This window comes from Dendrobates tinctorius, unplaced genomic scaffold (assembly GCF_039654945.1).
Source record: "Dendrobates tinctorius isolate UK_male_01 unplaced genomic scaffold, ASM3965494v1 ptg000012l, whole genome shotgun sequence".
Taxonomy (NCBI): Eukaryota; Metazoa; Chordata; class Amphibia; order Anura; family Dendrobatidae; genus Dendrobates; species Dendrobates tinctorius.
The window spans coordinates 19,872,096-19,888,127 of record NW_027361680.1 but is presented as its reverse complement, the minus strand read 5'-3'; the positions used below and the strand labels follow the sequence as shown (position 1 = coordinate 19,888,127).

The 16,032-nt window shown below is 42.6% G+C and overlaps 1 protein-coding gene across 4 annotated transcripts in view; it reads left to right on the top strand.

Moving 5' to 3' along the window:
* The window catches only part of ST13 (ST13 Hsp70 interacting protein), a 652,995-nt gene extending 637,693 nt beyond the window's left edge, over positions 1–15,302 (top strand). For 3 of the 4 annotated variants that reach the window (XM_073558050.1, XM_073558051.1, XM_073558048.1), the window contains one exon: positions 14,884–15,302. In XM_073558050.1, the coding sequence (XP_073414151.1) occupies positions 14,884–15,012 (129 nt within the window). In that variant the 3' untranslated portion in view covers positions 15,013–15,302. The remainder of the gene's footprint in view (positions 1–14,883) is intronic. The other variant, XM_073558052.1, reaches the window with a different exon arrangement.
* The last annotated feature ends 730 nt before the right edge of the window (positions 15,303–16,032 follow it).

Sequence of the window (16,032 nt, the reverse complement as noted above, 5' to 3'; positions counted from 1 at the left end):
GGCTCCGCTCCCATTCTCCCACCCCTGTGTATATGGCTCCGCTCCCATTCTCCCTCCCTTGTATATATGGCTCCGCTCCCATTCTCCCTCCCCTGTGTTTATGGCTCCGCTCCCATTCTCCCTCCTGTGTATATGGCTCCGCTCCCATTCTCCCTCCCCTGTGTATATGGCTCCGCTCCCACTCTCTCTCCCTTATATTTATGGCTCCGCTTGGCTCCCCCATCCTTCCCATCATACTTACCCTCACGTCGCTGAACTTCCTTCCCGTCGCTGCACGTCCCTGCATCTCGCGGGGCTTCAGCTTCTTCCTGTGCGGAGCGGTCACGTGCTACCGCTCATTAAGGTCCATGAATATGGACGCCACGCCTATGGGAGATGAGTGGCGTCCATATTCATGACCTTAAATGAGCGGTAGCACGTGACCGCTCAGCACTGGATGAAGCCGCCGCGGGATGCAGGGTGAGTATCAGCTGCTGCACCGCCCCCCGGCTCCCCTTGTGTCCGCGGACCGGCAAGGGCACTGCAACGGCCCGGTGCTGGGCCGCGGACCGGCGGTTGGGGACCCCTGCTCTAGAGGAATGGCGGTACTTGCTCGAAGGGGCTGTGCATCCCTTTACTATCTTCACGGATCACAAGAATCTGGCCTATCTGCAGTCCGCTCAGAGACTCAATTCCAGACAGGCCAGGTGGGCCTTGTATTTTTCTCGGTTCGATTTCAAGCTTCACTTCCGGCCCGGTGATAAGAACATCAAAGCGGATGCACTCTCCAGGTCTTTACAGTTGCCTGAGGAGGACGAGGCTCCATCATATATTATCGAACCCACCAAAGTGATCTCTGTGGCTCCTGTAAACTTTTCTACTCCCCCACCAGGCAAGACCTTCGTTCCTCAAGACAAACGTCCAGAGGTGTTGCGCTGGGGGCACTCCTCCAAGGTTGCTGGGCACGTTGGGACCAAGAAGACCCTCTCGCTTCTCTCCCGTTATTACTGGTGGGCCACCCTTCACCAAGACGTGGTGGATTTTGTCGCTTCTTGCACAACCTGTGCTCAAAACAAAGTCCCAAGGACCCTGCCCTCCGGCCTTCTCCATCCGTTACCTGTTCCGGAGGTTCCGTGGCAGCAAATTGCGATGGATTTCGTAACCGACTTGCCCTGCTCAGCTGGTTGCACCACCATCCTAGTCTTAGCGGATTGCTTCTCTAAGATGGCTCATTTTATCCCTTTGCCCGGACTGCCGTCAGCCCCGAAGTTGGCTGAGATCTTCATTCACCAGATCTTCAGGCTACATGGTCTCCCGCTGCGTATTGTGTCTGATCGAGGGGTCCAATTTACTTCTCGCTTTTGGAGGGCCCTCTGTCGGCTTATGGGTACATCTCTCGACTTCTCCTCCGCGTATCATCCACAGACTAACGGACAAGTGGAGCGGATTAATCAGGGCCTGACAACCTACCTACGTCACTTTTCCAACGCCCATCAGGATAATTGGGTCTCGCTTCTACCCTGGGCAGAGTTCGCCCATAATAACCATCCCAATGAATCAACCACCAAATCGCCTTTCTTTGTGGTCTTGGGTCAGAATCCAGGTGTTCCGCTACCCTTTACTGCATCATCAGGAGTTCCCGCAGCAGATGGTCTTGCCGTAGAATTTTCGGAAATTTGGAAGGAAACCAGACAGGTGCTCGAGAATGCCAGTGCCCGAATCAAGAAGCATGCGGACAAGAGACGGAGGGACCTTCTTCCATATCATCCCGGCGACAAGGTCTGGCTCTCGACCAAGCACATCCGCTTGAAAGTTCTGTCCTATAAGTTGAGTCCTCGTTTTATCGGTCCCTTCGAAGTACTGAGACGCATCAACGAGGTGGCTTATAAACTGAGATTGCCGGCTTCACTTCGGGTCCCTAACGCCTTCCATGTCTCGCTCCTGAAACCTGTAGTTCTGAATCGGTTCCAACCTGTCTCCGCTGTCCCTCCTTTACCTATTGGGTCGGGAGACATCTTTGAAATAAAGGATATTTTGGCCATGAAAAGAGTCAGGGGAGGACTCTCTTTGTTATTGATTGGAAGGGATTTGGTCCCGAAGAGAGGTCCTGGGAGCCTCGAGAGAATATTAACGCCCCCCTAATATTGAAAAGATTTTTGGCCAACCTCAGAAAGGGGGGATGTAAGGAGGGCAGTACTGTAACATCGGCGGCCGTGCCCTGGGCCGCGTCTTCTGCAGCGGCACCCGCTGCCGCCTCCTCTTACCGGCTCCTCCGCGGCAGCACGTACTTGCGTTCAGCCTCCAGCGCTGCGGCGTCCCTGCGCCCCTTCCTTAGGCCGCGGGCGCGCGCCAGCGCTTCCTCTTCTGCTGGCGGTGGGCGGCACGGGTCCTCCCACTTCCGGACCCTAAGGTATTTCAGGTGTCTTCTCGGTAGAGGGGACGCCTGAGGATTTTGTGCTAAACCCACGCCTTTCCTGGCCGCCCTTGTCTCTATAGTTGTTCCTGGTATTCCTCCCTGCTTCCTCCTGTCAGACCCCGTGTTGTCCTGCTCTCCTGGTTCCCTCTCCTCCAGCATACCGCCACCTTTTCCTTCTCCTGAGTTTCCCCACGTCTGCATTCCTCCTGTTCCCTTGGCTATTCTTGCTCTCCCTACTAGCATCCGCTGCCTGGGTGCCCCCGTTTCCTATACCCTGCTCGAGTACTCCTATCTCTGACCTGTGACCTAGCCGTCTTCTGGTTTCTTGTCCTTGAGCCGTCCCTCCTGGTACCGGCTGTCGCGGTTCTGTCCTCTGTGGTTTTGCCCCTAACGATCCCTGTATAGGGGTCGGTCATCACCTGGCGCGCTCAACCCAGGGGCTCCAGATCCGCGACCCAGAGTGTCCACTCTCGGACGTAGCTCTTCCTCGAAACGTCACACATTTCACTTTTTGGTCACCAAAAATGTCTGGCACCAAACTAATACAGCTCAATCCCCCTGGACACCATCCCCACAGTGAAAAGTGGTGGCAGCATCCTGCTGTGGGGCTATTTTTCGGCAGGGAAAGTCGACGGGAAAATGGATAGTGTGAAATATGGGGATATTCTTGAGCAAAACCTGTTTTAGTCTGTCACTGATTTGAGACTCGGATGGAGATTCAAATTTCTGCAAGACAAAGACCCAAAGCATACTGCTAAAGCAACACTTGAGTGGTTTAAGAGGAAGAGTGTAAATGTTTTGGAGTGGCCTAGTGAAAGCCAAGACCTTAATCCAATTGAGATTCTGTGGTCAGACTTGAAGATTGCTGTTCACAAGAGGAAACAAGCTAACTTAAAGGAGCTGGAGCAGTTTTGCCTTGAGGAATGGGCAAAAATCCCAGTAGCAAGATGTGGAGAGAATTTTCTAAAGAAACTTGCAGCTGTAATTCCTTCAAAAGGAGGCTCTACAAAGTACTGACTCTAGGGGGTTGAATATATGTACACATGCCAATTCTTAATTATTTAATACACCTACAAACAGAAGCATATGACAATTTGATTAAAAAATATGGTAGTCTTTATTTAACACTTATTTACACACGGCTTAAAAAGAATTATTTTGCTTTTAGTGGATAAACACAAAGATGGATCTACACACACAGGGGTATACCCAAATAAAGAGCAGGAAATCAAATTCCTTTATAATGTACTTTGAGCATACTGACAAACAAATCCATAAAGAATTTTTTAGTACTTTTAAGGCACAACTATCAATTAGTGCTTATGAGGTTTGACGTATGCAAAAAAGATATTCCTAGAGTTCTCAATAATATTGAGTCCAAATAAGATTAGATCAGTTGCTCATTAAAGTCAAGGCAACTTATAGCTTATAAAGTATTTGAAAATCAATTAAAAAAAGATGGTTACTCATTATACCCCCCTTCCCCCCCCCCTCTTTTAACCTAATTTGGTTATGTTAAAACTGTTGTTTAGCAATTCTTTCAAACTAAGACGACGAAGTCAAGGATACTATATAGGTTTCCCATGCTTTTTCTTTAATATTTCCCCCTGCGAGGGGATCCTTGTACTCTAATGTGAATGTATTTCATGTTAAATGATGTTTTCTTTTCAATAAAAACGTTGAAACTAAAAAAAGATGGTTAATTAGCTCACAATGCTTGTTGCAACAATGATCTAAAAAATATTGCTCGTGCGGACTTTTCAATATTGAGAACTAGGATATTCAATGAAGCTCAATTATTATATATCTCTTTCTCTTAACTTAGTGTAATGCAACAAACTACTTCTCACAAAATTAATATATATTGGTATTCTATATCTCCATATAGTCAAGATATAATGGTCAGTGCATATTATTTCTAAAATTACTTGCTGGCAATAAATAAATGCCTAAAGAAAATCCCGTAACATCAAGAGAGTATATAGCATTTAAAGTGCAAGAGTGCTACTCAGTTATTCAGCATTTAAATACATGGTGAGAGACAGGTTAAGAGTGCTTAAGTTTAAGGGTTATACATGACCTGATTGCAGAATGGCGCCTTGACACGCGTTTCGCGTTGGCTTCTTCCTTAGGGGGGGGGGTCAGTGGAAGAAGAAGCTGCAAGTTGCTTTAGAAAAAATTCAAATCACCGCTTTTTGTTGTGGTTTCTCTGCTACCACACCTCTCTTTAAAGAAGAAAAAATGAAACGTTATACTTACTCCAGAGGCTGGACAGACATCTGTCTGGGATGATTTTGCGAATCCTGTTTTGAGCAGGGGGTTGGACCAGATGGCCCAGGAGGTCCCTTCCAACTCTACGATTCTATGATTCCAAAAATTGGTATCAGCTAAGACCCCTTTCACATATCAGTTTTTTGCCATCAGTCACAATTCGTCGAATTTTGAAAAAAACGGATCCGGCGACTCATGCCGCTGGATCCGTTTTTTTCCCAGACTTATATTAGCGATGGATGCCTGCTACAGTGAGTAATTGACACATGAGCCAATGATGGGACAGTAGTAGACCCTTCATCCAGCTAATGTGTGGAATGTAAAAAACAAAACAAAAACACACACACATATATAGTTCATACTTACTATATTCTGCTAATCCATCCCCAAAGCCATCGATCACCTGAAAAGAAATTTAAAATAACAAACCAACAATATACTCCCTGTGTCTGACGTAATCCAATTAATACGATTGTCCCACAAAACGATCTCCCGTGGAGAGCTGTCACATTAGCTTATGCGACCGCTCTCCAGGAGATCCTGTGATACAATGACTGAGATAATCCTCCGCATTGTATCACTCAGCTGTCAACATGTCACCTGAGTTCATCTGTCACTTTGCGGCACTACTGTGTGAGAATTTTCTCATGCTGTAGTGCCTTAAAGCGAGAGACTTATCTCCACTGATACACTGCTTGAGGGTTATCTCCGGTCAGTGTGTCATCGGAGGCCTATAGAGAGGTCACATCTGCTGATGTGACAGCTCTATAGGGGAGATCGTCTTGGGACAATCATTATTAATGGGATTACGTCGAACAGGGAATATAGTGGTGTTTTTTTTATTTTTATTTTTTGCAAGTGATTTAGGGCTTCGAATGGATAGGCGTAAAATAAAAATTTTGAAAAAATGTTTTATTTCATTAAAATACTTTATTCTTATGTGTTTGTTTTTAACCCTTTATTAATGTAAGATTAATAATGGATAGGCGTCTTATTGACACCTATCCATTATTAACAAGGCTTAATGCCACCTTACAATAGCAAGGTGACATTAACCTTTTATTACCCCATATGCCACCGCTACATGGCAGTTGGAAGAGAGGGACTAAGTGCCAGAATTAGCACATCTTAGAGATGCGCCATTTCTGGGGCAGCTGCGGGCTGGTATTTGTGGCCGGGGGAGCCGATATCCTTTCTGGCTATAAAATATAGGGGGACTCCATGTCATTTTTTTGGGGGGTCCCACTATTTTAATAGCCTGGGAAGGGGCCATGGGTATTACCCCCTTCCCAGGCTACAAATATTGGTCCCCGGCCATCGGCTTTCCCCCTTTGAAGCAGAAAATTGCACGGGAGCCCACATCATTTTTTTTCCGTTATATTTTTTTTTTAACCCCTTTACCCCCAAGGGAGGTTTGCACGTTCATGACCAAGCCAATTTTTACAATTCTGATCACTGTCCCTTTATGAGGTAATAACTCTGGAACGCTTCCATGGATCCCAGTGATTCTGACATTGTTTTCTCATGACATATTGCACTTCATGTTAGTGGTGAAATTTCATTAATATAACTTGTGTTTATTTGTGAAAAAAAAAACAAATTTGGCGAAAATTTCGCAAATTTCCAACTTTGAATTTTTATGCCCTTAAATCAGAGATATGGCACATAAAAAAACTTAATAATGAACATTTCCTACATGTGTACTTTACATCAGCACAATTTTGGAACCAAAATATTTTTTTTTATGAAGTTATAAGGGTTAAAAGGTGACCAGCGATTTCTCATTTTTACAACACCATTTTTTTAGGAACCACATCACATTTGAAGTCACTTTGAGGGGTCTATATGATAGAAAATACCCAAAAGTGACACCATTCTAAAAACTGCACCCCTCAAGGTGCTCAAAACCACATTCAAGAAGTTTATTAACTCTTCAGGTGCTTCACAGGAATTTTTTGAATGTTTAAAAAGAAATGAACATGTAACTTTTTTTCACAAAAGAAAATAATTCAGGTCCAATTTTCTTTATTTTACCAAGGGTAACAGGAGAAATTGGACTGCAAAAGTTATTGTGCAATCTGTCCTGAGTACACAGATACCTGATATGTGGGGGAACCACTGTTTCAGCGCATGACAGAGCTCAGAAGGGAAGGAGCGCTGTTTGACTTTTTCAAAGCAAAATTGGCTGGAATTCAGATCGGACGCCATGTCACATTTGGAGTGCCTAAACAGTGGAAACCCCCCCACAAGTGACCCCATTTTGGAAGCTAGACTCCCCCAAAGAATTTATCTAGATATGTGGTGAGAACGTTGAACCCCCAAGGGCTTCACAAAAGTTTATATCGTACAGCCGTATAATTTAAAAAAAATTTACTTTACAAAAGGTAACAAGACCCCAAAAGTTATTGTGCAATTTGTCCTGAGTATGCTGATACCCCATATGTGGGGTAAACAACTATTTGGGCGCATGGCAGAGCTCGGAAGGGAAGCAGCGCCATTTGACTTTTTTGGCAGGAATTGAGATCGGACACCATGTCACGTTTGGAAAGCCCCTGATGTGCCTAAACAGATGAATATCCCAACAAGTGACACCATTTTGGAAACTAGACCCCCCAAGGAACTTATCTAGATGTGTGGTGATCACTTTGAACCCCCAAGTGCTTTGCAGAAGTTTATAACGCCCAGGCATGAAAATAAAATTGAAAATCATATTTTTTTTCTACAAACATGATGTTTTAGTCCCCCATTTTTTATTTTCCCAAGGGTAACAGGAGAAATTAGACCCCAAAAGTTGTCCAATTTGTCCTGAATACGCCGATATCGCATATGTGGGGAAAACTACTGTATGGGCATACGTCGGGGCTCGGAAGGGAAGTGGTGACGTTTTGGAATGCAGACTTTGATGGAATGGTCTGCGGGCGTCATGTTACCTTTGAAGAACCCCTATTGTGCCTTAACTGTGGAAACCCCCCACAAGTGACCCCATTTTGGAAACTAGACCCCCCAAGGAACTTATCTAGATGTGTGTTGAGCACTTTGAACCCCCAAGTGCTTCACAGAAGTTTATAATGTAGAGCTTTAAAAATAAAAAAAAAATTTTTTTTTTCACAAAAATTATATTTTTGCCCCCAATTTTTTATTTTCCCAAGGGTAACAGGAGAAATTGGACCCCAAAAGTTGTTGTGCAATTTGTCCTGAGTAGCCTGATACCCCATATGTGGTGGTAAACCACTGTTTGGGCGCATGGCAGAGCTTGGTAGGGAAGGAGCACCGTTTGACTTTTTCAACGCAGAATTGGCTCGAATTGAGATCAGAGGCCATGTTGCGTTTGGAAAGCACCCTGATGTGCCTAAAAAGTGGATGCTCCCCAATTCTAACTCCAACCCTAACCCCAACACACCTCTAACCCTAATGGGAAAATGGGAATAAATACATTTTGTTTTTTTATTTTATTTTTTTCCCTAAGGGGTTGATAAAGGGAGATTTGATATACCATTTTTAGCGGGTTTTTATGTTTGACAGCTGTCATACTCTAAAAGACGCTTTTTATTGTAAAAATAGTTTTTGCATCACCACATTTTGAGTGCTATAATTTTCCATATTTTGACCCACTGTCATGTGAGGTCTTATTTTTTGCGGGACAAGTTGACTTTTTTATTGGTACCATTTTTGGGCACGTGACTTTTTTGATCGCTTTTTATTCCGATTTTTGGGACGCAGAATGAACAAAACCCAGCATGTCATGAATTTCTTTTGAGGGGTGCGTTTACACCATTCCGCGTATGGTAAAATTGATAAAGCGGTTTTATTCTTCGGATCAGTACGGTTACAGCGATACCTCATTGATATCATTTTTTTAATGTTTTGGCGCTTTTATGCAATAAAAACAATTTTATTTAAAAAATAATTATTTTTGCATCGCTTTATTCTGCGAGCTATAACTTTTTTATTTTTTTTGCTGATGACACTATGGCAGCTCGTTTTTTGCGGTGCAAGATGTTTTCAGCGGTACCATGTTTATATGCGTTTTTTTGTTCGCGTGTTATTGCACTTTGTTCGGCGGTATGATGGTAAAGCATTGTTTTTTGCCTATTTTTTTTTTTTTGAAGGGGTACGCTAAAGCAGTTAACTAGTGGGACAGTTTTATAGGGCGGCTTGTTAGGGATGCGGCGATCCTAAATATGTGTATTTTTTTTTTTTTTATTTACAAAAAGAGAATTTATTAGGGATTTTTTTATTATTCAGGATTTTATATAAATAATTTTCACACTTGTTTTTCACTTTAACCCCTTCGTGACCCAGCCTATTTTGACCTTAATGACCTGGCCATTTTTTGCAATTCTGACCAGTGTCCCTTTATGAGGTAATAACTCAGGAACGCTTCAACGTATCCTAGTGATTCTGAGATTGTTTTTCCGTGACATATTGGGCTTCATGTTAGTGGTAAATTTAGGTCGATAATTTTTGAATTTATTTGTGAAAAAAACAAAAATTTGGCGAAAATTTCGCAATTTTCAAATTTTGAATTTTTATTCTGTTAAACCAGAGAGTTATCTGACACAAAATAGTTAATAATTAACATTTCCACACATGTCTACTTTACATCAGCTCAATTTTGAAAACATTTTTTTTGTTAGAAAGTTGTAAGGGTTAAGTTGACCAGCGATTTCTCATTTTTACAACAAAATTTACAAAACCATTTTTTAGGGACCACCTCAAATTTGAAGTCACTTTGAGGGGTCTATGTGGCAGAAAATACCCAAAAGTTACACCATTCTAAAAACTGCACCCCTCAAGCTACATTCAAGAAGATTATTAACCCTTCAGGTGCTTCACAGGAACTAAAGCAACGTGGAGGGAAAAAAATGGACATTTTAATTTTTCCAACAAAAATTTTCTTTTAGCATCAATTTTTTTCATTTTCACATGGGTAATAGGATAACATGGATCCTAAATTTTGTTGGGCAATTTCTTCTGAGTACACCGATACCTCATATGTGGTCATAAACCACTGTTTGGGCGCACGGCAGGGCTCAGAAGGGAAGGAGCGCCATTTGACTTCTTGAATGGAAATTATGCTTGAATATTTTGCCGTTGCCATGTCGCGTTTGGAGAGCCACTGTGCGCCTAAACATTGGAGCTCCCCCACAAGTGACCCCATTTAGGAAAATAGACCTTCCAGGTCACTTATCTAGATGCATAGTGAGCACTTTGAACCCCCAGGTGCTTCACAAATTGATCCGTAAAAAAAAAAAAAAAGTACTTTTTTTCACAAAAATGTTTTTTAGCCTCAGTTTTTTCATTTTCACATGGGCAACAGGATAAAATGGATCCTCAAATTTGTTGGGCAATTTCTCCTGAGGTACACTGATACCTCATATGTGGTCATAAACCACTGTTTGGGGCGCACGGCAGGGCCTGGAAGGGAAGGAGCGCCATTTGACTTTTTGATTGGAAAATTAGCTCCAATCGTTAGCGGACACCATGTCGCGTTTGGAGAGCCCCTGTGGGCCTAAGCATTGGAACTCCCCCACAAGTGACCCCATTTTGGAAACTAGACCCCCGAAGGAACTTATCTAGATGTGTGGTGAGCACTTTGATCCCCCAAGTGCTTCACAGAAGTTTATAACGCAGAGCAGTGAAAATAAAAAATCTTTTTTTTGCTCAAAAATGATTTTTTAGCTCGCTATTTTTTATTTTCACAATAGTAACAGGATAAATTGGACCCCAAAAGTTTTCCAGTTTGTCCTGAGTATGCTCTTACCCCTTATGTGGGGGGGAACCACTGTTTGGGAGCACGGCAGGGCTCAGAAGGGAAGGAGCGTCATTTGACTTATTGAATGGAAAATTGGCTCCAATCGTTAGCGGACACCATGTCGTGTTTGGAGAGCCCCTGTGTGCCTAAACTTTAGAGCTCCCCCACAAATGACCCCATTTTGGTAACTAGACCCCCTAAGGAACTTATCTAGATGCATAGTGAGCACTTTGAACCCCCAGGTGCTTCACAGAAGTTTATAATGCAGAGCCGTGAAAATAAAAATATTTTTTTTTCCTCAAAAAATGATTTTTAGCCCACTATTTTTTATTTTCACAAGGGTAACAGGATAAATTTGGACACCAAAAGTTGTTGTCCAGTTTGTCCTGAGTACGCTGGTACCCCATATGTGGGGGGGGGACCACTGTTTGGGCACATGTTGGAGCTCGGAAGGGAAGTAGTGACGTTTTGAAATGCCGACTTGATGGAATGGTCTGCGGGTGTCATGTTACGTTTGCAGAGCCCCTGAGGTACCTAAACAGTGGAATACACCCTCAAGTGACCCCATTTTGGAAACTAGACCACCCAAGGAACTAATCTAGATGTGTGGTGAGCACTTTGAACCCCAAAGTGCTTCACAGAAGTTTATAAAGCAGAGCCGTGAAAATAAAAAAAAAATGTTCCTCAAAAAATGATTTTTAGCCTACAATTTTTTATTTTCACAAGGGTAACAGGATAAATTTGGACCCCCAAATTTGTTGTGCAATTTTTCCTGAGTGAGCTGATACCCCATATGTGGGGGTAAACCACTGTTTGGGCGCATGTCGGGGCTTGAATTGGAGGGAGCACTGTTTAACTTTTTGAATGCAAAATTGGCTGGAATAAATGGTAGTGCCATGTCGTGTTTGGAGACCCCGTGATGTGCCTAAACAGTGGAAACCCATCAATTCTATCTCCGACCCTAACCCTAATCCCAACCCTAATCATAACCCTAACCCCAACACACCCCTAACCCTAATCCCAACTCTAACCCTAACCACAAGCCTAACCGTAATCCCAACCCACCCCTATCCCTAATCCCAACCCTAATTCCATCCCTAACCGTAACTCCAAGCCTAACCCAAATTCTAACCCTAATTCCAGCCCTAGCCCTAACCCTAATGGAAAAATAAAAATATTTTCTTTATTTTATTGTATGTCCCTACCTATGGGGGTGATAAGGGGGCGGTGATTCACTTTTTTTTTATTTTGATCACTGCAAAAGTGATCCAAATAAATGAATGAATCTGCAGAGGGCCAGAGGGACTTCAGAGTCACCGTGCAGGGTGAGAGGGGTTGATCGGAGGGAAGGCGGGGGGAGCAGATTTTGACAGCGGCTGCCGATCGGCGCTGTCAGATGGTGGCGGCGGCTGATCGGCGCTGTCAGTCAGTTGGGGGGGGGGTCGGTTCAGTGTCTCCAGCCATGCCCAATGCTATTTCAGCATCGGCCATGGCTGGATTTGTAATATTTCATCAAATTTCGTTGAGGAAATATTACAATCGCTCTGATTGCCAGTTTCACTTTTAACAGCCAATCAGAGCGATCGTAGGCACGTGAGGGCTAAGCCATGCCCCCTGTGGTTAACTCTAAGGTGTCCTCTGTGTGCGGGTTGGGTGACCTTTCAGTGACCCCGGTCACCGAAACCGCAGGGGGACAATCAATTCATGACGCCACATAGGTGTCATGGGTCGTTTTGGCATGACTTTTCATGACTCCTATGTGGCGTCAAAGGTCGTGAAGGGGTTAATGTGGGACATTACAATAAAGTGACAGATCGCTGATCTGACAGTTTGCCATGCCCTGTGTCAGATCAGCGATCTGACAGGCGCTTCACAGGCTTTCTTAGTGCCTGCTCATTAATAAACATCGGCCTTGCTATCTATCTATCTATCTATCTATCTCTATCCATAGATATATCAAAAGATAGATATATCTATGGATTTATCCATAGATATATCTATGGATATAGCCATGGCTAGATCTATAGATATAGCCATGGATACATCTATAGATATATTTATGTATTCTATCTTTCTATAGATCTGTCTATCTGTGGGCGTTTTTAAAAACGGATCCGTCAAAAAACGGAAGAAACGGATGAAAAAACGTGACGGATCTGTTTTTTTATGGATCCAGCGAAAAAACGGAGCTGTCACATCAGTTTTTCACAATCTGAAACGGATCCGTCGATCCAACGAATTGTGATGGACACCAAAAAACTGATATGTGAAAGCAACCTTAGACATCAACCTGTCATGCAAATCTTCTTGTCTCTCCTTCAACAGAAAAATAAAAAATGTTACACGTCTTAGACTTGTGTAAAAAAAAAAAAATAAAAAAATAAAATTCACTGCTGTAGTACAAAAAACAAACTAAATCTGCAAGTTTGGTATTGCAGTAATCCTACTTTTTTTGTGGAATTTTGTTTTCAGTTGGAAATTTATATCTTTAATAATTTTATATATTATGCATGCTTATATAGCGCTATCTTATTCTGCAGCGCTTTACAGATGTCATCCTGTCTGTCCCCGTTGGGCTCACAATCTAAATTTTCTATCAGTATGTCTTTGGATTCTGGGAGGAAATCTGAGACTACAGAGGAAACTGTTGTGAATTCTCTCTCTGGCTTCCCTCTGGTGATTACTGAAGGTAGTGGAGCTGGTCAGATTGACAGAGGGGTTGCAAGTTCTCTTTCTGGACTCCCTCTGGTGGTTACGGGAGGTAGTGGAGCTGATCTGATTGACAGAGGCTTGCCACCTGATAATGAGGAAGAAGATTGGAGATCTGAGGTTTCTTAATGGGATTTAAGACAGCTGACTCCCCCTCTCCCTGCTGGTGATTTTCTTCCTGTGCCTTCTGACGTCTGATGTCTCCTCTTTCCCTGCATGTTCAGCTAAGTGGTTCATTTGCTATTTTGTTTGCATTTGATCTGGTTTTGTCTATCTCTGCTTTGTGCTGGTCAGCCAGCTCTGGCTGGGGCTGTGCTGAATCACCGCCCATATGTTACTGCATGTGTTAGTTTGTTTTGTCCCCTGTTATATTGGTCTCTTTTTGCTTTGCTTTCAGAATATACCAGAGTGCTGATATAGTGGGGGCGAAGTCGTGCGACTTCAGTGTTTTGTGCATCAGACGTGTTGGACTTTTTGCAGGGTTTTTTGCGTGATTGCAGACAGTGTCTTTCCTTTCCTGTCCTGTCTAGTCAGTGTGGGCCCCATCGTTTGCTCAGTCTATTTTTCTGCCTGCGTTTGTGTTTTCATCTTGTCTGACCGACACTATATGTTTGGGGGCTATCTATTCCTTTGGGGTCTGCTCCGGGGCAGTTTAGATTTCCCCTTTCTTGCTTTAGGCTTAGTTAGCTCTCCGGCTGTGCCGAGGCATCTAGGATCATCGTAGGTACGCTCCACGGCTACTGCTAGTTGTGTGGACAGGATCAGGGGTCTGCAATCCGCTTAGTTTCCTACCTCTCTGGTTTTCTGTGGCTTAGCCTGGCCTGCTATCCTCCTCTGTTACCCAATCATAACAGGAAACCCACGCAAACATGAGAACATACAAACTCCTTCCAGATGTTGTGCTTAGTGGGATTTAACCGCAGAACTAACCACTGAGCCACTGCACTGCCCATTTTACCACACTGGGAATTTTTTAATATTATTCAGTACTCTGTAAAATTAATAGCACCATTCAAAACTACAATTCTTCCTGCAAAAATAATACCCTCATACAGCGATGTCAAGGGGAAAAAAGTTAACACATTTGGGAGCCGAGGAAAAAAAAAATAAAGATTACCCTTGCTGAAGGGTTTAATAACATTTTCTGAAAAAGCATTTTATACTTGTACAGTTGACAACCATTAAAGGGGTTGTCCACTACTAACTTAAAGTTAGCCATGATGCTAAATATGCATATTGCTACATTCCAATAACATCTTTTAGGTGCCACAGAAAGTGGTTAGGTGATGTTAGAGGTAAAGAAAAAAAAAGTATCCCAGACTGCCCATTGTCCTCCTTTCTCTGTACTTTTTTTCCCCCACTGGTCTCCTAGCATAAACATCCAGCAAGAGAGCACTATAGGACCCCTGCTGCCAATCAGGGGCCACTGATCAACTGCAGCTTTCATACTCTAGCTAAACAGGAAGAAACATCTATCTTACTGTTGTGATGGAGTATGAAGGCTGCAATGGATCCGTGGCCATTGACTAGCTGCAGTGGTCATGTGATGCTCCCACCAGATGTTGGTACTGTGTCCCCCCCCCACCAGTTTCCTGCCAAGTGCAGACTCAGTGTAATGGTGAGTATAGGGGTGTTTTTTTTCTTTGAACACTACTTCCAGATGATTAAATTTAACTTTTAAACTAGTGGGAAAAACCCCTTTAATAACTATATAATTATACTGATTCTTTTTTCTTTTTTTTTTAACCTACAGGATCCAGAAGTGATGGCTGCAATCCAAGATGTAGCCCAAAACCCAGCCAACATATCAAAATATCATGGCAACCTAAAAGTGATGAATCTGTTAAGCAAATTATCTAGTACATTTGGGGGAACTGCATAGCCTACAGTAAATCTTGGAAGATAGACATAAAATGGCAATGAAGTGCTTCAGATACGGATTACTGCTGTTCTCTAATCTATTTCTCTTATGAAATTAAAATTAAATATTGTTCTGTTAAAGCATATATTACTTTCATAAATGAATTTATAGAATACAAATCAAGCCTGTTTTTATTTTTTATTTTAACTTCAGCATAGTTGAAGTAATCTAAATCCCTACGACTACTGGACAATTTCACAAAAATCCTTTTAGCAATATCTGATTAGCAATATAATAAAGCTATAAAACTATTCTGTATGCATACTGTCATAATATAGAGTTTTAAGAAAAAAAGATAAAGGAGATTGTTCCACTTTATGCATGACATGAAATAGAGACTAGTTCAAATCCACTCACCCGAATTTGGAGGATGAAGGAATTGGTAACTACCCTTAGCACCAGAGTCGTAGCTCGGGGTTCAGCTCAGGGGGACAAAACATCTGAGTGGGCCCCTAACCAGCTAAAACTAATTACAAATATGGTGGTGCAACCTAACTGTGACTATACTGGAATTTCACCAGATGATACTACTGTTACTGAAAATGGCTCACTATCCAAAGACCAACACTGATATTACAAACAAAATATCGTAAAAAGCCTCATCAACTGATGGGTAGTATGGTTGCTCTTAAGGGGAAGGTACCTCGTTTGTAGATAATTTATAAATCAATGTAATTTATCATAACATGCTGTTATAACCAAGTTTTGATTGCATTTGAAACAAATTTATAAATCAATGTAATTTATCATAACATGCTGTTATAACCAAGTTTTGATTGCATTTGAAACATATTTCGTGTGTTATAGGAGTTTAAAGAAGGCACTGGGGGCTAACCTCTTGCTTTCACAAAACCTACAAGAGAAAAAATTAGCAAAAACCCTGCTGTAACTATATAAGTAAAAAGCAAAAGTGCATTTAAATTATAGAGTTCTTAGTTATCCTATTTTTAATCAAAAATAGCATAAAAGCCGCCCCACCGT